The sequence below is a fragment of the Falco cherrug genome, chromosome 6, assembly GCF_023634085.1.
Source record: "Falco cherrug isolate bFalChe1 chromosome 6, bFalChe1.pri, whole genome shotgun sequence".
Classification (NCBI taxonomy): Eukaryota; Metazoa; Chordata; class Aves; order Falconiformes; family Falconidae; genus Falco; species Falco cherrug.
The window spans coordinates 42,623,223-42,646,857 of NC_073702.1; the positions used below are offsets into that span (position 1 = coordinate 42,623,223).

At 42.7% G+C, this 23,635-nt stretch overlaps 1 protein-coding gene across 1 annotated transcript; it reads right to left on the reverse strand.

Moving 5' to 3' along the window:
• Positions 1-2,278: 2,278 nt before the first annotated feature.
• Positions 2,279-4,351, reverse strand: SF3B5 (splicing factor 3b subunit 5). Its single transcript, XM_055714664.1, has one exon. The coding sequence runs from the start codon at positions 4,226-4,228 to the stop codon at positions 3,968-3,970; it is 261 nt and encodes an 86-aa protein (XP_055570639.1). The 5' UTR covers positions 4,229-4,351; the 3' UTR covers positions 2,279-3,967.
• Positions 4,352-23,635: the final 19,284 nt, after the last annotated feature.

The following is a 23,635-nucleotide window of genomic DNA, read 5'->3' on the forward strand; positions in this document are numbered from 1 at the left end:
AGCGGAAAACCACACAGACCATATATTTATGAATATATTATAATAATAGTACTAAAAATATTGCATGGTTCAATTTGAATGACCAACTAAAAAGTTGTAAATGTGCATTTAAGCCCCCTTTGTGTACTATGAAACCAGATAGGCCATTTGGCTTTTTTTTTTTCTTTCATTTTGCTTAAGAAAATCTGTGGAATTAGTGGTGCAACAGCACAGAATCAAAACTCTGATGAGGATTCAGAAACCAGTGATGCTTAAAATAGCCCAGCTTTAAACGGGAATTATCTGATGCACTAAAGTAAAATCCTGGTGCTAAACAGGCTACGAATGTTACCATCCATGAATGTTTAATACATGCAAATAATCCTACAAAACAACTGAGTTTTATGCTGAATGTAACTGAAGTGAAAGTGGCCCAAGTTTTACAGTTAGCAGAAAATTAACTCACTAGTGCAATTGTTTCACTGTGCAAATGTTAACTCATGTACTGCTATCATTCTGATTAATCAGAACATTAAAAAAATGAAGGTATTCAGAACTACAAAGCTATGGTATTGTGCTAGGGCTCCCATACTGCCCTATTCACCCATGCTGATTAAAAGGTATATGTTTGGAACCTTAGAACTATTCCATTGAAAAAAATGAAGTATTTCTGCCCATTGGAAAGTTTTACCAATTTTTTAAAGTATCCTTTATTTTTTCAAAGGAACTTTGCAAGATAGCATGCAATTCCATTAGCCATCTGTGCCTTCAGTTGAATAGCAGCATCATTTGCTGCCCTCTGGTGTAGCATAAAAAAAAAGAAAAAATCACTTAAAATGAATGAAAGGTAAATGGAATATAGAAATCGAATAAACTGCCAAGATTTCTTAATTTATAAAATAATTCATAAATCTCACACTTACGCTACCTGGTGTAAGAGACAGCCAGATTACCAAGGGAATGGTAACAACCATAATTTAAAATGAAGGTGATAGTGCACTTCCATGGTATTACTTTCTGGATTAAGTATAACCCATTTATAAGTAAGCCAAACCATCTCAGCATGAAGCTTTGCATGCTTTTTCTGTCAGAGTCAAGCTTGGTTCTTCTTCTCTTGAATCATACATAAATAAGGCACCAAAAGCAAACTTTTCCCCTTTCACCTGCCATCCCCATACTAATCACTGTATCATACATTTTAAGATATCATTGTTTCAGTATTCTATCCTTAGCTAAACAGTAATTAAACACTATATATAATTAGAAATTTTTAATTAAAATGGCATACATATTCTGCTGTACAGAGAATTTAAAAAGATATGTTACCTAGCAGAACAAAAGCAGGTGAAATTCCTTCTTACAAAATAAGGTGTACATTGTGTTGGAAATCGTTTATATCTCTCTCACTTCACACTATGTGAAATTAAGTTACAGAAACTCAGGAAAATAAGCCAGAGGTGACAGTGGGAAGCCCAGTTAAAGCCACACTGCTTGGATGGAAAAAGATCATGCAAACATCAAGCCAATTTATAAACAAAATGTACTGTTCACCTTTCACTCAGGATAGAGGTAAAACAGATGTGTCCCAGTAGGACAGGTAACTAACTCTATTCTTCGGATGCTTTACCCTTTCCGGGACCAAAATGTGAAAGAGCTCACTGCTTTCATTGGTTTTAAAAATGCTTTGGGAGTCTGGAAAAGACCATAGTCCAGAAACACGCTCATCAGTGTCTCCCAGTTCTCTGCAAGTTTATCTTGAATTCTTAGGAATTCTAACTTCCCTTCATTTTTTTTCCTATTTCTTTGGGAAGTGCAATGTTTCACAATCGTTACTTTGTACAGACACTCTAAAAACCTTTTCCGACCACACTAAAACAGAAGTACATGCTTAACTGGGATTCGAGCGAGTACACTCAGCTGAACCAGGAAGTTCACTCACCATGTAGCTCTGACTTGCCCCCGAAGGGTGTTTGGCCTTTCTAACAAAGAGTTGGCCTGCAAGGGGGTATTAATATTTACTTATGTGCCCTATTTGTTGCTCACATTTTACAATGTATTAATAACCATGGATAGAGTTAACTGTTAGCAGTTTACACTCAACGAAATCTTCCTTGAAATGTTTTTAAAGTTCTAATTTATGCAGGAGTAGATTAAGTCGCAGTTTCTGTGTTCTCTTCAGAGGTAAGAGATTCAAGACTTCACAAAAACTCTCTCAAAATGTACTCTCACAAAATGGACTCTCTCATGCCACCCTATTTCATGTCCCATATTTGTATAGGGAAAAGGCAGGTTTCTAAGATTCAGTCATAGAACAGACTTTTATTAAGAGTAACAGTAACATTGCTTGATTTAGATACAAATTTTGCTCAATTTTTGCAAAACTGCATTAAATTCCTACAAGTGCCTGAACTCAAGGTAAGGAAAAATCTTTCAGCCATGGACCTCAGTATGTGAGGAACAGATGCTCTTCAAATTACCTGCCCCAGCTTGCATGAAAACTGGAAACAAGTTTTCTACAAATCCCTCTTATTTATTGGGAATCACAGTAGTTCCCCACAAAAGTTGCAGGTAAAATTTATTTAGGACCACTTCACCCATGCCCTCATCTTAGTATGTGCAATAAAGTTGGGAAAATGCAGTCTTTGAATTCTTCAGAAGTTTGATATACTGACCTGAACGTGGCCTCAGGAGCTTGTACTTTTCGTAACAGTATTACGGATAGCTTAAGTTTTGTAAGACTCAATAAAGAATGTTTTGAGATCACATTGAAGGAAAAAGATATTGCTTAGCTTGCACACAGTCTTAATAGGATGAGAAAACACTGAACTTTTCATTCCAATGTAAAAAACAAAACCAAACCCCCACAAACAGACCACCACCCACAAGTTACAATGAATGCTCCATATCAGAAGTGAGAGCACTTAAGACATACTGCTTGGAGAAATCAACTTTTACTCTTCCCATTCATTGGAAGTCAGATTTTAATTTTACTCTAATAAGTGAACAGAAAGCCTGTTTTAAGTGACAAATCAAAATCAGAATCAGTTCAGTTTGCAGTCTGATCTGTCACCTCAAGCCATTTTAATTCATAGTAACAGTACAACTTATGTTCCTATTTCATATCAACAGTCTAGCCCTACATTAACACGCTTTTTAGTGTAATGTAGAAAAAACCCTGTAAACACTAGATTACTAGAGAGCATTAGTGCAAAAAAAAAAAAAAAAAGCTAAGTTGGATCAGAGAGAATCAAGGTTCGGTATACTCAAAGTACAGGAAGGAAGATGAAACATGAAAATGGTATTTAAAGAAAAGCCACATTGGAGTTTTAAAGCACTACAGCAAGTGACTTACACTGTACCACAAACTGCCCCACAAAATAAATGCCAACAACAAATCAAATCCTTCTGAGTGTCAGCAAGCCTGCTCTCTTTCCTCCAAAGTTTTGGAAAGCAAGCACCAATCAGCCCGGCTGGGAAAACGCTATCTGTGGAGTATATGAGTCTTGCACCTCGGCTGGTTTTATCGACTGAGTAATCAGCACTCCTTTCAGAACAAAGAGCTCTTATTGGCAGATTACCGCACAAAAACATTAGAAATGCCCAGTAAGTTTTATTATTTTCCATTTTAAAAATCCGAGCCGCTACACAGTGGAGAGAGACGACGCTGTCCAGAAGCAGGCATTTTACAAGGCTTCTCCCCGTCACAGAGTCCTTCGAACGCGGTGGGACCCCGAGGGCAGCGGCCCGCAGACGCCCACGCTGGCTGTGCCCAAAGGCAGCTCCTCGGACCCGCCGTGGGCGCAGCGCTGCCCCGCGGGGCCGGGCTCGGGCGGCATGCGGGCAGGCGGCCCAGCGCAGCACAGCCGGGCCGGGCCGGGCCGGGCCGCCACCGCGCCGCGCACGCAGGGGGCCTCTGCGCCACCGCCGCCCGCTGCGGCCACCCCGCCCCCACAGCACGCCGCCCGGGGCCGGGGCCTGCCGGGCCGGGCTAAGACTCGTCGGGCTTGTCAGCGGGCGGCCCGCAGGGCTGCAGCATCTTCTCCATGAGGTTGAAGCGGACGCGCGCCTTGCTCTCGTTCTCGGCGATGGCGAAGTAGTTGAGCAGGTCGAAGTGGCCCATGTAGGAGCAGTACGAGTCCCGGTGCTGGTTCACCAGCCACTCCCACTTGGTGGTGTCGGCGTGGCCCGTCCCGATGTACTTGGACTGCAGGTGCTCCAGCTGGCTGTGGATGGTGTACCGGTCCGTCATGGCGGCGGCGGCGCGGGCGCTGCGGCCAGGCGCGGCGCGAAATGGAGAGCGGAAGTGACGCCGGGCGCCTCTTCCGCCCAGGGCGCGGCAGCCAAACCCCGCCGGGCCGGCAGCGGTTACTCACGGCTCCCCCGGCCGCTTCGAACGGAAATTAGTGAAACCCGCGGACGGCGGGTGCCTCCCCGACGCGGTGCACGACGGGAGCGCGCGCAGGGTCTGCCGGGAGCGGCCGTCTGCCCCCGCCCGCGGCCGGACGGACTGCGGCGGCAGCGGGCCCGGCCCGGGGCAGCGAGGGGGGCAGAGGGCCCAGGCTGGGCCCTGGTGCCATTAACTACAGATACGATCTGTAATAAAATACTTTGCTGCTGGCGTAGTTACTTCAGTTGAGTAATCCCAACAGTAAGCCCAACGACAGCTGCAGCTTCGGGCCGGCATGTGTAACACGCCGTTAACTGTGAAGCCAGTCGCTGAGGGTTGGCCGCGGGCTCGGCGCCTCGGCGGGTGCAGGCCTGAGCCTCGGGTCTGGCGCTCCGCTGAGCCGCCACGCAAAGCCTGGGGAGTCAAGTTGATTTGTAAAGCAAAGGTACGGCTTTGATATTGTAACTGCTGCTTAATTCACCTGAGAATCAAAGGGGCATGTGCTATCAAATTTGGCTACAAAATACGTAGATAATCGGTCATAGGGATGAACATCAGAAAGTCTTCATTTGCTAGGAGACTTAAGAAAATTGGAGAGCAAAACCCTGAGGCTCACACTTCAGGGCACAGCTTATCCCACCTCCTGACACTGTCTCTGTACAAACTGCATCTCAGTTCTGCTTCCTAAACAAGTGCTGCAGGAAGTCTGGTGCTGAAAAAAGGAAAAAGCTACCAAAAAACCAGCCAGGAGGTGCCAAAAGCAAGCCAGCACTCCTGTTTGCTAGCCCTTTGCTTGGCTGGCGGGCAACACAGCGCTTCCTACGGTGGCTTTCATACAAGAAGTCCACTTACAGAAAGGCCGCAAAAGGGCACGGTATTTGTGGGCCCTCCTGAAATAAGTAGTTTGGGAAGGTTGCTTCTATTACATGCAGCAGGGGAAAAGTGCTGTAGGTCCGATCTCTGATGCTTTGCAAGGTGCAGAGCTCTTGGTTACTTTTCCCCAGTCAGGTGAAAGGTGAGCAGGGTCAAGGGATTTAAGCCAAAATTATTGCTGTTGAAAAATATTCTTTGGCAATGCAGGTAGTGTTTTCTATGAACATTAAACTCACAAGCAGGTATAAAGAACACAAAATGATAAATTGCATTGCCTATCTTCTTTGGTCAAAGTGGAGCTCGAAATAAATTTTATCATCAACCAAATAAGCAGTCTATCTTCTCCAGCTCTATTCAAGAGCTTACATAATGTTGTTTGAAATGCATGAAATGATTCATGCTTTCATATGATAGTAGTGGTTTTAATTACTTGTTTTAAAATAGGAAAGACACGTTGCCAGAATTTTTCCCATAAGACACTGAGCTATTTGCTATTTCTTCCTGTCCTTGTAAACACCCTGTAGTCAAAAGAAATCCACAGAAGTGTTTTGTGAAAACCTGGATGATTATAAACCACTTGTTTAAAAGCGAATGTCTTACAAAACCAAGGTCACAGAAAGCAACATCAAAACAACGTCCTGAACTGTCCTTACCCTTTAGTGCAAAAATCTAAATTAGGACTATATTTTTATTATTATTATTTTTATGAGGATCTGTTGAGTCATTGCTATCAAGGCTTACTTAGCAGGGAGCCATTCACACAGCTGGATACAGCAGTTGTATTCTGTGGTTCCTTCTGCAGAGACCAAGAGAAAAAAACAAACAAATGCAACTCCTCAGGAGTTTCTGTGTATGATGGTATATAGAAAGTCAAAGAAAGACATACTCTGAACATGGGAAAGCTTTCATTTCTTTTGTAAATGGTATCTTTGTAAAGAGCAAGATGGTATGAAGGATGCTAACGCTTTGTAGATGTTCAATGCCAACAGTGGCACGTAGGACTGATCTCAGTGCTGTTTGGAAGTTATCGTCTTGGAAACTCTAGGCCAGGAGATGTATTGATTAAAATAATCAGTCTTTGGAATAGAAAAGATGCCTAGAAGCTTATCCACCTCTTGCAGCTGTTGCAGGAGTTTCTAGGAGTAATAGCTGCATTAAATCAAACAGGCATTCAAGTTCTAGTTCAAAAAAACACCCTGAAAGGGAAGTGTAAATGTGACATTTTCAGGAAGCTTGATAGTGGGCCAGATTAAAACATTGCATTCAGGCATCCAGAGCTCTAAGAAAATATGTACCAAAATTTCATTCTATATTGGCTTTGATCAAAAACTCCTATAAAAATACTAGACAAGCTTACCAATACTAGGAAGAAAAAATAGGTAGTAAAATTACCACCCAACAGGTGAGTAACAAATACTTACAAATGATTACCTAACTTAAAGTTTCACTTGAAAAATACAAAGTTTCAGCTGCTAGCTTTGAAGAATTATGTTCAATTACATTCACTTTATCTTTGTTTCTTCTTCCACACAAAAATAATATCTGTTGTTGGGCCTTGTTATTCTTGTTAGGTCCATGCAAAATAGATGCCTGCACTGGGGCACTTTTATTTGAAGTTTAGGAATACTAAGGGACTGGGGTAAAGGGAGAGAACGTATGTAAATATGCATGTGTGCACAGAGGTAGAGATATCAATAGAGAAGTATTATTCAGTGGTAATATGCTTGTGCAATTAGGATTCCTGAACAATTTAGCATTTTAGGATATTTTAAGGGTTTTGTACTGAATACTATTAAATATAATTATCAGATTAATTTATATGTCTTGGTCTCTGAAGTCATGTTGACAAATAATTAGTCTGAAACAACCGATGCTTACTTAGGGAAATCACACAAATGTGTTAGTTTAAGTGCTGAAATAATCTATTAGGAGAGTAAAACCGTATCACTTCCAGCCAGGTTTCAAACGGTCACCAGGTGCGTGTCATGAGCCGCGGTGGCCACTGGATGTCAGGGTTGGACTTGCAGCGACTCCTCTTCCATAAAACGGGAGACTGGGAGACTGCTGGACCGAGAGAGGAACAGTGGCTGCCCACTGTAAGATACAACCTAGTTTTTACATTTCTACTGACTCTTAAGGTAGAAGAGTGAAGATATGAATATTGCACAAACAAGGGGATGCAACAATTTTAATACAAAAATCCAACATACACCCAGAAAGATGATAAAATGAGAGGTGTGTCTCTTTTCTTTTCTTTTCTTTTCTCTTTTCTTTTTTTTTTCAGAAATTCCTCTATTCTTCACTATATTGGTTTATCCAGTAATTACAATTTCAGAGAAAAAAAATGTTCGAGATTGCATTAGCCTGGAGAGAATGGGACAAGAAATTAAATAATGATAAGAAATTAATTTCTATGTCTGGAAGATTTCCTTATTTGTTAAAAGTGCACATTTTTTAAAAAATATGTTGCTTCTGCTGTAACAGGATTCTTCACTGATTGTTTGCAGAGGTCACAGAATCACAGAATGGTCAGGGTTGGAAGGGACCTCTGGAGATCATCTATTCCAACCTCCTGCTAAGGCAGGTTCTCCTGCAGCAGGTCACACAGGATCACATCCAGGCGGGTTTGGGATATCCCCAGAGAATAAGACTCCACAGCCTCTCTGGGCAACCTGTTCCCATACTCTCTCACCCTCAAGGTCTTCCTTAGATTCCGATGGAGCTTCATGTGTTACAGCTCGTGCCCGTTTCCCTTTATCCTGTCACTGGGCACCATGAGAAAGAGCCTGGCCCCATCCTCTTGACACCCACCCTTCAGAGATCTGTACGCATTGATAAGATCCCTCTCAGCCTTCTCTTCTCCAGGCTGAACAGGCCCAGCTCTCTCAGCCTTTCCTCACCAGGGAGATGCTCCAGCCCCCTCACCACCTCTGGACCCTCTGCTGGACCCTCTCCAGTAGCTCCCTGTCTCTCTTGAACTGGGCAGCCCAGCAGGGGACACAGCACTCCAGATGGGGCCTCACCGGGGCAGAGCAGAGGGGGAGGATCACCTCCCTCGGCCTGCTGGCCATGCTCCTCCTCACAGCCCCCCAGGATCCCACTGGCCTTGGCCACCAGGGCACAGTGCTGGCTCGTGGGCAACTTGCTGTCCACCAGGGCTCCCAGGTCCTTCTGCACAGAGCTGCCTTCCAGCAGGTCAGCCCCAGCCTGTACTGGTGCAGGGGGCTGTTCCTCCCCAGCTGCAGGACCCCACACTCGCCCTTGTTGAACTGCATTAGGCTCCTCTCTGCCCAGCTCTCCAGCCTGCCCAGGTCTCGCTGAAGGGCCGCGCAGCCTCTGCTGTATCAGCCGCTCCTGCCAGGTCTGTCCCACCAGCAGCCTTGCGGAGGGTGCGCTCTGTCCCTGCACCCAGGGCACTGGTGGATAAGCTGGACAGGACTGGACCCAGCACTGACCCCTGGGGCACACCGCTGGCCACAGGCCTCCAGCCTGACTGCGCCGCTGGTCACAGCCCCCTGAGCTCTGCCGTTCGGCCAGTTCTCAACCCACCTCGCTGTCCACTCATCCAACCCACACTGCCTGGGCTTCCCTCTGAGGATGTTATGGCAGACAGTGCCAAAAGGCTTGCGAGGTCAAGGTAGACAAGACCCACCGCTCTGTCCTCATCTACCCAGCCAGTCACTCCATCATGGAAGGCTATTAGGTTGGTCCCTAATAAATTTCCCCTTGGTGAATACACATCGACTAACCCTGATAACCTTCTTTTCCTCCACATGATTAGAGATGACCTCCATGATGAGCTGTTTCATCACCTTTCCAAGGATGGAGGTGAGGCTGACTGCCTTGTATTTTCCTGGCTCCTCCTTCTTGCCCTTTTTTGAAGATGGAGTGACATTGGCTTCCCTCCAGTCCTCAGGCACCTCTCCCGTCCTCCATGACCTTTCAAAGATGATGGACAGTGGCTTAGCAATAACATAATGATAAATATTACACTCTAAAACAGATAACCGCTTTCTGCTTGTACTCCTTGCATATTTGCTTTCCAAAATCAACAGTTCTCTTTCAAGCTCCCAAATCATATGCCAAAATGCATGGATGGGATGGTTATCACTATACACTCCTAACATTGCCCAGTCCTGGCTATAAATACCTTGCTTCTAGTGGCTTATACCTTGCCAAGTCTCAACATTCTGAGTTTACTTTTTTATTTTGAGGATCTGGTGAATTAAACAATTTTCAGCTTGTGACAAACAAGGCATTCCCAAGAATGAAACCAGCAAGCAAGATGACACATGCTGAGTTATCAAGAGCTGCGCTTTGAACACATCAATTTCTCTGTGGTGCTTGGTGGTGTGAAAATTGTGTTCTATCTGCCTTAAAGGTAATAAACAACGATACTTTGATAAAGCTGAAAAGTGAGATATGTTGTAGAGCCTTATTAGTGAAAGCTTTAATTTTTACAGTAAATGCAAGAGGCTTATGTACATTTCTCATTTGAGATGAGGAAGTTCCCAACCCAAGTTTAGAAACAAGTGGTTAACAGGCAGTTACTGGTTTGGCTTTTCCTAGAGATGCACAGAAAGAACCGTTACGTTCTTCCTTCTGTAAGGATGTTAATTTCCTAAATATCCATTGCTGACCCCTCTCTACTTTGCTGTCTGCCCCACAAGCAATCCACAGCCAGAAATTTTGCAACATTAATTAGTATAACACATACCAAATAAAAGAGTTGATGACTCCCTGATACCAGTGGCTCTATGCTTCTGCTGTTATTTTTTGCTTTTATGAACTGACTTGCTGTGCATCAACATGTGAGTTTTCCCATCTGTGCAGAGCACAGATGACAGATTTTTGTTGAGATAAAGATGTTGACACCAATGTGAATGGCAGGAGAAATGATGAATACTTGTGCATGTGTGTGTAGGGGGGAAGGTGGAGGGGGGAAAAGCTGGTTACAGATGGGCTTCCGGTACAGAACATTTTTAAGTACTGTTTTGAAGAAATCAGTATTTTTAAAACATGATACGTCGCAGATAAAAAAAGAAACAGCTGCATTAAGCAGCTTCAAGAGTCAGCCTTAAAAAAAGGAAAGTCACCTCCTCTGTCCTTACTATTCCCTGCACATAGAAAGAAGACAGTGATATGATATACAGAGCTACCCAACGGTCAAATCAATTTCTTCTAATTTAAGCTTGTGTACATTTCTGAGAACTTTTCTAGCGCCTATTTAAAATTGTATCTTTCATCATTGCTACTTTGTACACCTTATTGAACACAATTAATACCTGTACTAGCTGCAACAGTTTATCTGAGGTGAATGAAGGAAAGACACCCAAAGAAAAATGTGCGCAGAATATAGCTGCAGTTTGGATAGTCTTTTGTTACATTTACTATTATTACTCCATTTTATTTAGAAATGGATGACATGAACAAACCTTTCCCATTACAAAAATGTAATGCACACAAGCAATTTCAATTCACCTGGCAGACTATTACTATCTCTATTTTCAGCCTGAAGAAGTAACTAATCACATTAGTGGAGGGGCTTTTATTTTCAAAGTGATGGCTTTGGAATAGAGAACTACCCTCTAAACAGCAAGTGAGAGCTCTCTCTCCCAGCCCTCCAGTGTGCAGTGAGGTGGGTTGAGAACTGGCTGAACGGCAGAGCTCAGAGGGCTGTGAGGAGGAGCATGGCCAGCAGGCCGAGGGAGGTGATCCTCCCCCTCTGCTCTGCCCCGGTGAGGCCCCATCTGGAGTGCTGTGTCCCCTGCTGGGCTGCCCAGTTCAAGAGAGACAGGGAGCTACTGGAGAGGGTCCAGCAGAGGGTCCAGAGGTGGTGAGGGGGCTGGAGCATCTCCCTGGTGAGGAAAGGCTGAGAGAGCTGGGCCTGTTCAGCCTGGAGAAGAGAAGGCTGAGAGGGATCTTATCAATGCGTACAGATCTCTGAAGGACAGGTGTCAAGAGGATGGGCCAGGCTCTTTCTCATGGTGCCCAGTGACAGGATAAAGGGAAACGGGCACGAGCTGTAACACATGAAGCTCCATTGGAATCTAAGGAAGACCTTGAGGGTGAGAGAGCATGGGAACAGGTTGCCCAGAGAGGCTGTGGACTCTTATTCTCTGGGGATATCCCAAACCCGCCTGGATGTGATCCTGTGTGACCTGCTGCAGGAGAACCTGCCTTAGCAGGAGGTTGGAATAGAGGTCCCTTCCAACCCTGACCATTCTGTGATTCTGTGATTTCTTCCCACCTCCTCAGCAGCATGCAAACCGAGAAACCTTGTGCCATACAAAATCCCCAAAACTGATGGAGAAAGTGTTGTTAAACCCAGGCATTCAGAAATCACCTGAACCTGGAAATTTTTAATTAAGCTTTTAAAATGGTGATTTTTTTTTTTCTGTCATTTTTAATTAACATATGTTGTTTGCTTTCTTCTTTTTTTTTATTTTTGCATTTTGAGATTCTGTATTTCACTTAGTTTGTATTTGATTTTCTTCATAAATGTTTCGAAGTATTTTTTTGTATGATGTTTGAAGGTATTTACTTTTAGAAAGTTAAAGCTGAAATGTTCACATACTCAAATGGCTGCAGGGACAGAGGCTTTAAGAAAAGCACCAGTCATTGTGAAAACTGTCAGTGCTGGGGCTGTGATCTGGAGCCACAACAGGATGTGCGTAGATCATGTAGAAGATGGCTGATATAGCAGTCGGAATAGCTGTTGTGGAGAACAGAACATTCAGTATTCATATACAGCTGGGTACCGAAACCCATTTTTGACGTTTTGGAAAAGTCTTCAGTGTGAAATTAAAATCTTTGCAAACTGTGTCTCTCTGTTCCCTTTTCCCTGTCTTTTTCAGCCTCGTGTAATGTAACAATGAGCTCCTTAGCTAAGTTGTTCTCCGGTGTTTGTACTGCAGTTCACAGTGGGCCCTCATTCATGGCCTCATGGTGGGATTATAATAGCAACCAACGTGGCTGTCAGTGACATTCACCTCTGGACATGGGCCTGAAGATACCTGATTTTGAACAGGATTAATGGGATATATTTCTTACAGGCAGAGAGAGGGAAGTGCAGTCTACCCCATGAGTTCTTCACTTTCAGCTCCAAATGCAGCCTAGAGGCTCTGTCAGCAGGTGTTAAGGGTTAGGTATTTCAAGCGCTAAGACCATTGGCAACAGTCATTCCTACCTGGCACCTCGAGAGAATCAAGCCTGAAGGGTGAGGAAAGATTATTGTGGGTTCCAGATGTGCCAGCAAAAAAAGTCAACATTCCAGGAGCAGGCTGGGGCAGAGATTCCCATGCCAATATGTGCATGAGTCTCTTACTGCCTGTAATTAGCATGACACCTCCACCCCTGTCACACTCCAACATGTAGGAAATTATTTGCAACCGTTGAAAGAAACGTCAAAGACAATTAAATAAATCCATTCTCAACTACAGCTGCCATTGCAGCAAGTTGCTGGATGATTTTTATAAGCAAGGGATAAAGACACAACAGTAGCAACAGAAAACACTATAAGAAAAAAAAATCTATTCTCTTTTAGTTAAAGGACCATGAACACTGATCAGTGTAATCCCATGACAGCTTTTCTCTCTCCCATTTAATTAGTTCCTTGTGTGAAGATGAGCTGAAGATTATTCTCCTTTAAAACATATTTACTCTATCTCACGTAGGTAACTGCATACAGAAAAAAGGCTCCACAATCTTTTCCATCCTGTGGCTGCCTGCTGAATTTACCACTGTGAAAAGGGCTGCTCTGACTGACTCATCTGCAGAAACAATTTGTCTTGTCAGCGAAGGATAGACTTGTATAGATGCTGAGTCACAAACTTGCTTGCATAATTGGAAGGGTAAAACAAGCTTGTCAAGTGACTCAGTTTGCAATTTGATACTCATCTCATTCCCAAATGCACATGCACCTGTATTTTGAGGTAGCCAGGGATAGTTAATTACAGTTTGAATCATTTCAGTGGTACCCCTGGAATGTCTCCTTCTGAAATGCCCTGCTGTTCTGTTCTCTCTCCCATAACCCCTGGGATATGGCCAAGTGTGTCTTCACACAGGGGGAAAAAAAAAATCTGTGTTTTCCTTCACTAATAAAAACAGTCACTATTGCTATCCTAACAGATCCTCACATGGAGCTTAAGTCAAAGAGCCAGCATCAGTGCTTTTCACCTTTTTCAAGGGACTATTACAACCCTGTTTAAAGGACTCAGCAATAAACCATTTTCGATGGTAAGTTAGGGTTAGGAAAGAAGGTGGATCTTTTTGTCCATCTATGTGTGGAATTCCAAAACTGGCATAAGAAATCATAAGCCAAAATCTTACTGCAGTTTGTGGGAGAAAAAATTGGCCTTTTAGCTTAGAAGATCAGATGCTCAAGAGGAATTAGAAAAAACTTTGCATTGAGAGAGTTTGTCCAATGCTCCATCAGCCAAAGAAAGAGAAGTATATAACTGTGCTTTAAGAAAAAGGTAGCCATAAATCTAGAGAAAAAAATAGGGTTGAGGGCAGTCATCTGCTTTATAGATGTCATTGTTTCCTTTATAAAACTTATTAGGAAGTGCAATAGTCTGTCTTCTGAGAACTGCCTAGTATCCTACAAGCACTAACTCTTGATGGCCATACTAAGCAAGGAAAATCGTAGCCTAATTGCATAGGCAGGGACATTGACACAAGTAGCAGTGAAATCCCCTGCCAGAAGCCGCACACGGAACTGGTGGCAGAGCAGGCTCGCTGCTGGCGCTGCACTGTGCCCATTGCCCAGCTGTGCCTCCAGCTGTCCCCAAAGATTTCTCACTGACTCAGCTCAGCCCAGCACATCATCTCTAAGTGAGACTTGGTTATGACAGTAATGGCTTGCTTTGGGTAAATCAGCCCTCTGGAAAATTTTATTGTCAGTTAAGTTTCTGTTTCCTCCTACATCCTTGAGCAGTGTCTGAGCTAAGCCCACTCACGCTGACACATTTCTCGCCCTTCTCACACTGTACACCGTGGAGCTCCTTCAAGAGCTGCATTTTGATTTGTATGCAGAGATAGTCATATGTTTAACTTCAACAAGTTCTACCACTTTACAGCAAATCTGGAAATTTTCACTTTCTTACCCAAAACAAAATTAAACTCTGTTTGCCCAGAATAAGCCAGGAGGTGGTGGGGTGGGAAGGAGTCATGCATCTGATTACACTTTTAAAGTACTTATACCAATATGCTCCATTCAAACAACAACTTCCACATTGGCTCTGATGGTATCTTTTCAGCTGCTTGAATGCTTGAATGCAACCACTATCTCAGAAATCCCACAGCTGTTGGTTATTAGGGGGCTGCCTCCAAGACAAACGTCACCTTCAACCTCTTTGTTACAGCTTTCTTCTGACTGTTACTGATGGCTTGTGAAAGACACAGACTGAGCTTAGACAGACCTTTGGTAGAAGGTTTTTTCTGAGAAAGGTGCTCTAATGAAGGTACACAAGTGCAAAGCATGTCTTACAGATGTGTGGTAGTGCTGGGTTTGGATTGCTACGCCTGTATCTGAGTGTGAAGCCCTGCTTGCCCAAGGTTTGGGGCGTCAGAGTGGGGATTTTTGGGTCAGCTCCTGAGAAAGTTGGGACAATCACAAGTCTAGTTGTGATCTGCAGTTGTGTAAGTATCTGAATTCTGGGGGCTAGTTTGGGCTTGTGTCTAGGATCTGGGAAGCATTTCATCAAAAATATGTGTTGTAACTGGCAAAGCCAGCTGCCAGAGCATTTGTATAATTAATTTCATTTTGCTTTCTGGTTCTTATCTTACGGGCATTGGCTGGAGGGCACACATGGTGTATTCACTCACCAAGACACCTAATTGTTATGTTTTGATTCTCTTCTATACCAGGATCAAAACAGCCCACTGCCTGTCCTCCATCTCACGCTTCCTGTATATTTTAATATTGGGCCTGTCTTACTTGATGCCATGGTAAAAGTTCCATTGACTTCACTGAAGGCAGAATTTGGCAATTAATTTTAACTGGCATAGATTTCTCATTAAGTAGCACACAATATTTTCTATGCCAACTGTATAGCATTCACAGCTAAGAAATTTTTTAAGGGAGAGAGGTAGAAAGATGGCTGTATAGAGGCATAAGCCTTAAGAGAAACAAAATATCTGTAAGAAAAAGGCAGAGACATGAAAATACATGTAACCTTTTCATGAAAGGAGAGTACTAGCACTCAGGGGATTTGGATGCGACTTCTAGTTAGATCAAGGCTTCTTGTACACCTGTAGGCATTTTGACGCTTTCTGTGATTTCTTTCCCATCTATAATACACGGGTAGCAATACACGTAGCAGTATTTTTTAACTAATTGCTTGCAAATTGGTTTAGAGAGCCTGAAGTGGAACACAGTTTATAAATGTAATGCAATATTATTATTATTGTTGTCACATATATTGAGAACCTAGCTTAGTCCACCAACTTAATTTAATTGTCAACAAAGCCACATGTATGGCAGGGTTTCTATCATTACTTGGAAATCATCTTGCGAGTGAAATGTTGTACTTCAACAACCGGCACGTCTTTCTCCTTTCATCTTCAAGGAATAAGACTCTGAAAATTTCCATGTAGTACAGGTTTGAAGGCTGATGGGTTTATTACTGGGTGTGTAACAGAAGTTGGAGACAGTTTGTTTGCATCTAATCAATCTGTCTTATGACTTGTAATATACTGCAAACACTTGTTAAACTGTTAAGCTGCCTGCTCAAATTCTGTGACCAAGTCACAAACAGCCTGGATATACCTCAGCACCTACTAATCCAGTGTCAGTTTGGCAGTATAGGCTGGCAGGCCACCAGCTCGTGCCAGACGAGTGTGTTTTATGCCTTGCACTGACAGACAGGGTGTAGGTAGATGGCTCTGCCCAGACACCTGAACGAAGACAGAGTTGTTTTCAAAGAAAGCTACAAACAGTTGAACTGCAGATATGTGTCATGATAAACAATGAATCTCTGAAAAATAAACTCAGTGGACTGGTAACCAAGATTAAAATGAAATGTAGGTGGGTTACAGTGAGAGTGTTGACTAATGAGGAGCTGCCTTCGCTAACGAGCCGTCTGTGCAGTAACAGGCAGTAGATGGTGAGCCTGGCTGCTCTTGTACTGCGGGGTGTGGGACTGAAGGGCTTCCTCTTGAGAGGCATCTTTTGCCTCTAGACACATGGAGGTCTGGCCTCTACAGCTGTTGACTTTGAACCATGTTAGAATCACAGATCAGGAGTGACCTCAGGGAGATACTTTTTCCAATCTCCTGCTCAAAGCAGAATCAACATTTATTTATGACCAGGTATCTCTGGGCTTTGTCTAGTTGGGTCTTGAAAATCTCCAGGAACAGAGATTCCACAAATTGTCCAGGAAACCTCCTGTTCCAATGCTTCATTTCCCTCATAGTGGGGAATCTTTTCCCCCATAGTGGGGAACTCTCCTCACAAGTCACACGTTCCAACACTCTGACCACCTTGGTGACTCTCTGCTGGGCTTGCTCAAGTTCATCTACATCCTGCTTATACTCAGAATCCCCAAACTGTTGACTTCCTTACAAAAAGAAAGGAAAGGGACTAAGAACTCTACCATTCTGGGTCATGTAGCTCTGCAGAAATAGGGAGGTCTGCTCTTTCCCAAGAGTAAGCAAAGCATAAGGCAGCAGAAAGAACATTACTGAGGTTCCCAAACATCACATCCATACCTTCTCACTGACCAGAGTAGCCCCACAAATTGGTTGTGATTTTGATTTGCAAGAGTAGTTATGACCTTCTTCTCTGTGACTGATAAGGGGCTAAATCCTACATGGAAAATCCAGTCAGAGGGAGACAGAGCCATAAAGCCATTGAGGTGATGGAATAACCTTAAGAAAGCTGTATATTCCAAGGTGCCTGGAGACGGAAATGTGGGGAATCTGGCATCTCAGCGCATCTTTTGGCCCCCCATGTTTGCTATAGGATTTAAAGGAGGGGACTGCACAGCATCAGTTGAGCAGGTGACCTGACCCCCTTGAGGAAAGAAAGGGGAGGAAAAGGTCTCTGTGAAGTATTATCTTGCATGTAATGAATTTAACTGTCACTAAAGCTGCAGATGTGGCAAGATTTCAAACGTCACTTGGAAAATTTTCTTGCCATGTCATATAAAAGAAATATTTTTTATCAGAAACTGACATGTCTACCTCCTGTCGTCTTCAGGTAGTGACTATGTGCAATCCGATATGCAGGTATTTAGTGTGTTATTTGGAATGGAAATGAAGTATAGGCTTGCTTCTCTAGATGTGTTCTGAGTAGTGATTATTGGTGAACTTTAAACAAATTTGCTGTTGGATATTTCAGGAGACTAATTTTGTTTATCTGTTGTTGAATTATTTTGTTAAGTTATACTTGATTTTAAATCCACACCAAATAGGCATTTACAGCAATTGTATATGCTGTAGACTTAATATTAAATGTGAACAGTATTTAAAATAATCATTTATGTAGGATCTTCTCTTGCATAATTATATGTTAGTTGGGTTTTGGTTTATCTATCATGTTGTAAAAATTTATTCTGTAAGACGGACACTGTGTTTAACATCCTCCCTACATGTGTAACACTGCTGCTGTCAGCTGCCAGGTCTGAAGTAAAACCGGTGGTTCAAGGCCATGTAGCATAAGGGTGTGTAACATTGTTTTCTGCGCTTGTTCCCCATCTTTGTAGTGTTTCTCTCAGGGGACTGTCTGCTGACCTTGGCCAAGAAGCAAGGCTTATTTTGTCAGGCATGGTACAAATGTATATTAGATGTTTCGCTCCAGCAATAATTTTCTTTCAGTAAAAATATGTGTGAATTCACTTCTCAGGATTAAAAGTACAGGTACATAATTTACCTTACAATATTTTTTACTATGATATTAATAATAGTTTTTCTGTAATCTTTCAAAATCTCACTGTGTCATTGTAACTGTCATGTCATTGTAACTGTTTATTAGCTTAATAAGAAATACAGACTTTCACACATTGACTTAAATTTTGGAGAACTGACTGACCCTATCTGAAGCTGTATTCTTACACTTTAGTGTATTTTAATATTTTATAATTTTATAAATATTTAAATACACCTTAACACATTTCAAAAAGAGTTAGAAAATGAGGCTAAAATAAGGTATAGGAAGTCAACCGATCCATTCCCCACCTGAATTTAACGTCAGCCATACCTGAATTATTCCTAGCAGATATTTACCCAGCTCACAGTAGAGGCACAGCCAGGACAGGTTGCATCACTGAAGCTGAAAGTACAAGGAAGAAATAATAACTGACTGTGTATGCACAGCGCAGCCCTCCTTATTTGCCATAGTAACCCACAACCTACACAGACATACTGTTTGTAAAGTATATATATGTATAACACATTTTTCAGGTGAAATAATTCTCTAGGTTGATAAATGGGTATAGAGGCCGCTGTGCTCTGGTTTTAGTTCATCTGTTGGGACTTCCCTATCAGTTTGCTCATTCAGCTATGAACGGAGCAAATGAAAAAGCCAGCATCTGATGCTTTCAAAGATCCAGAAGTTAAGGGATCTGTGTAACAGTGCCAATGCCCAGCTGCATCCTGAGGGATGCACAGTCATTTACTTGGAAGTTAATAGTTGCTTCACATGAAAATGTGACTGTACATCTCAGCTGCTGCAGAGTCTTTCTCACCCATCGCTGCCTCTGAGCACAGAGCCAGCCAGGCAGTGTCTCAGGGAGGGACTCACCCAGGACTCCAGCAGATTTGGTCAGGTTTGAGCTTTCTGTATCCAACCACCAAGGCAGCTACATCCATCAAAAGCCAGTAGCTTTATAAAAGCTTTATAAAAACAGTGCAGCTATTAAGTTGCCCTTCTGCCTTACTCACTTTATTGCATAGATGATTCATGTACAGAGATAATCCCTGGCTGAAGTAAATGAGAGGAGACCTGTGGGCTCCTGTGGCGTTACTGCATAGCTATTCAGTGCCCCCAGTACTTCCTACCTTTGCATTTCTTAACTATGAGGCTTGAAGCACAGCCAGGAACAGCTGCCTCCCAGAATCCTGCAATACTTGCCAGTTGACAGACAGGTTTCAAAGATAAAATATAATCCTTCACTTTTCTCAGAAAAAATTTGCAAGTTGCTTGACAAATACCCCTCTACTTTGACATGTACCATTAATGTTTAGCTTTTTCTAGCTAAAACACTTCCCTGTAAAATGCAAACATTAACACTGACTGTTTCATTCCACGGAAACCTGTCATGCTGTTACCATGTCACGTACAACTTGCCTAGCTGCCATCTGCCTTGCCATTCACAGAGGACCCTGGGCAGCAATCGGTCATGACTGGGCTGTGAAATGTATTGCTCCCTGGCTGTGTATTTGCAGCTGAATGATCCCAAAAGATTCTTCTCTCACCTCCAGCTAACCAAAAAGCTTTTCTTTTTCTTCTTAGATCTATAACACATCACTGCCATGCTACCCTTGGGTAGGTCTGCTACAAGGCATTTAGATCTAGCCACAAAGCCACCTGGAAGGTTTCCACTGGTGCAGCGTGCCTCCAGAGGAGGGGACCTGCACGGTACAGAAACACACCGTGCAGTTTGTGCAGGCTCCCCACGCCTTTCTGGATGAATATTGTTATATTGCTTGTTGAAACGCACTGGCAGCATGAATATGGTGATCCATCAACATGGCTGTGTAAAATTTACGTTGATGTGATCCTAGGAGATAATTGTTCTAGTTCATCGAAACTTGATGGGTTTTAGAAAACACCACCTTTTCTCTGAAAGACTAATAATTTGAAAAGGATGCTCCAAAAAGCTATGGAAATGTTCTCATTTTCCAATGGCCCTCTTTTGAAGGTCTACTTATTCTATACCAGACCCTTTCTAAGGTTTCTAAGGCTTTTAACCCCTGGATGTTCTCACCCCCCGGGTACATCTTCCTTCACATCTGATATACAGCCTGGTCATTTTCTGCTCAGAGTAGTGATGGGGCATGTAGTTTTTGACAATATGAACTTGCTCCTAGAACCTGCTGTTACTGGGACTATAATGAAATCCAAGTACCTGCTATGTGCCTTCCTCATCTGGCTTTTTGATCCCTCTTGACTGTCATAAAGTTGTCCTTTTTGCTCTGCCAGGTTACAAAGCACTCCCTACAGTGCAGAAGCTAGTTGCTCTTAATCTATGTGCATGCAAATGTACAGGAGAGATACCTTACTCCTGTCTGATAACAGGAGTTAGAATACACGTCTTTACTGAAGTATAACAATAGGGTTAGGCAATACTTTTCATTAGGCCCACTGACGTGACAGGATCCTTGTCACATTATATATCTGGGCCATACTCTTGCAGTCACAAGCTGTGACATCAGCAGAGAAATCCAGTTCCTTACCTGGTATGAACCAAACCTTCAGCTCCCAGAAATCAGCATTGTTCCATCAGCTCCAGTTAACTATACTTGTTTACACCCTTCATGTGAAAATATTTTGAATTTGTTCATTCATCGGTTACTAGCTTAGCAAAACATGCTGGCACCTGCCGTCATCTCCCGAGACAACAGAAGTCCCAGGGCTATTTCCCGTACATCCAATCTGGCATTTAATACAACCGTAACTAGATTTGCAGCTCTTTAAGAACTCAGATATGAGTAATGAACCTTTCAAGCCATGCATGGGTGCCAAGTTGTGGTTCACACGGAATTCAGAGGCATTATACCCAGGGCTGGCTGCACATGCCTTTCAGACATAATTGGAGAAGAATGTTAAATCCTTTCCTAAGTAAGCAAGAGACAGGGCCCTAGCACAGGGCTCTGAGCTCCGCAGCAATTACATCTGTACAGCTTTCAGCACCCCATCCTCTTCTAACAGCCTTCTTCCTTCCTAATGAAGGAGAGAAAAGGAAAGCAAAAAGAAAAACATCTGCAGGGCTCAATATGTAGAGCACTGTGTTATCCCTTGTAAATCCAAGTAAGTCCACTGGCTTCAGCAAAGAATGAAGGTGGATTTAGTTAGCTGTGGAGACACGGCTTCCGAGTCCTTTCCATCAGTCTGTTCCTCATGCAACCAAGGAGGATCTCTTTACATCAGCAACGTTTAGTGATGAAGCTGTTCTGTAAAGTCAGTAGCTTTTGTCAAAGGCTGCAGGGATGTGTGAAAACTCAAGAGCAGGAGCATTTGATGGGCCTTACTCAGGGTGGAAGTACTGCAGCTGAAGAACTGGTAGTGAATATAGTGACAGAATTTCCAAGTGTCAGTCTCCACTCACCTTGGCAATTGATAAATCATGTAATTTCAGGAGCGCTTACTGATCCATGAGGTTAAAAAGAAAAAAGTTGTTTATGCAGGACAATGAAACAGTAATTTAATTGAATCACTGTAAGCTAGATTACATCAGCCCTGATTCCAGCTTAAAAGAGTTTCGTTTGTACTGCACATCCAGAAAAGCATACCTGAATTTTGTATGTGTCTGAGAACTGGCTCCGTGATATAGAACTGCACTGGTAGCAATTTTTAGCTCTATTTTTAGCTAAAAGTTTCAAAGTGCCAGTTATTCTAGATTGACAATGCTATAACTCCATACTTGAAATTAGTGCAGGTGTTATGGGTGCAAACAGTTCTGTATAAATGGGTAAACTCCAGACAAACATAGAGGTATTTCTACGTAGTAGATTAGGGTGTAGAATTGAAAGTAGATAATTGGCCTGGTGAAACTGCTCTTTCCTGAAACTGAGTTCCCCAGAAGTCCCAGATGGCTGGAGATGTTGTCAATTGGTAGCAAAGAGAAATCTGCATGCAGGTAATTTCTGATTTCTTGGGGTTTGGAAGAAAGTTGATCAGGCTCTTCTCTGATTACCCTGGTAAGCAACCTGGGTAGAAGCATCAGGCACCAAAGCAGAGAGACAGTGGGTCTCCCTGGTGCAGACAGCCCCTCTGCTCTGTGGCTTGTCCTTGAAATATGACACATCCTCAGGGTATTTTGACAAACACAAGACTCCAAATTGTTTATGTATTACTTTTCACTACACATTTATGAGCACTGAAAGTAATGATGTCTTTCCTCTTGCTAGAGATGAGGAAACTGGAAGTAAAATCTGGCTCATCCAAAGTCATCACTCAAGATCTAGCTCAGCTTTATAAGTCTTTAAGGAAAAAACCCAATGCTTCAGAGAAAAAAAAGAAGAGAGAGGCTTCCTGTCTCCAGGTGTATTGACCATTATGTTGCCCAAACTCCTTTAAAAAAATTACTGGCATCTCTGATTCTGCCTTTATCTATGTAAATCGAGTATTTCCTTTCACTGGTAAATGACAATTTTTCATTAAATGTCTCTCATATAATAAGAGATAGTACAAAGTGAAAATATTGTTTTGGTGCTTTTGTAACTTTGTGCGTAACACTGCTCAGAGCTCAGGGAGGATAAAATGACAAGACTGAACATTTAAAATCTTTTTTTATGGGCAAATCACTTCTCTCTGTCCAATCATTTTCATTACCAATCTACACTGTTCATGCTGTTTCAGAAGTGACTGAAATGAGCATAATAGTCTAAAACAAGTGTCTTTCATACGTATGATGACATGGCAGTCCTTTCATATGACTGACTTGGGTTTGTTTCTCATAACACCATGCAAATGGGCACCCTTTGTAGGATCTAGCAACATAATATGCTCAAGCACTTCAGGGTCCTTGTTTGTCAATGGTGATTTTTTTTTTTTTTTTTTAGCTACCAATTCATGTAGCTTAATTAGCTGGCTGTCTCTGAAAGTTTTCAACCTTATTTAACCTTGTCTAATCTAGGTGACAAAATCTATAGAAATAATGAAGCCCTCTTACACTTTGTTTCCTTTCTTAGAAATTTAGTAATTTAACAATATTGCTACCTTAGCTGCTACTCATCTACTGAAATTGTACCTGAAGTCTCTCCCAAAGTAGAGGAGACTTGCCGCTCATCTATTTGGTCTTCCATACCCTCCTCACAAATTATAAGGAAGATACCAGATGTTTCTAGATGGGCATTTTGCTCTTGGTCGGGTCATCAGACACATCAATCAATGAACCCATAGCTTTGCCTCTGCTGCAACAACAGCAGGTTAATTTGTAATTGTTGTTCCATGCTATACAAAGCAGCTTGTATCTTTGATTACCCATGATGTTACCTTAACGGGCAGCTTTATTTTCAGCTCCACTTGCATTAACAACATTAAAGGCCCATTTGCTTTTTGTGGTCCAGTGGCAAAGAGAAAGGCACCTGCCTGTGTGTTGGGAATGCCACAGCGGGTCTCACAGAGCAGCAGCTTGGAAAAGAAGCAAAATCCCACTCATAATTCAGTGCCCTCAGGACCGATGGGACCCACCTGCCAAAATTCAGCTCCAGCATCAAGGTCTAAGAGAA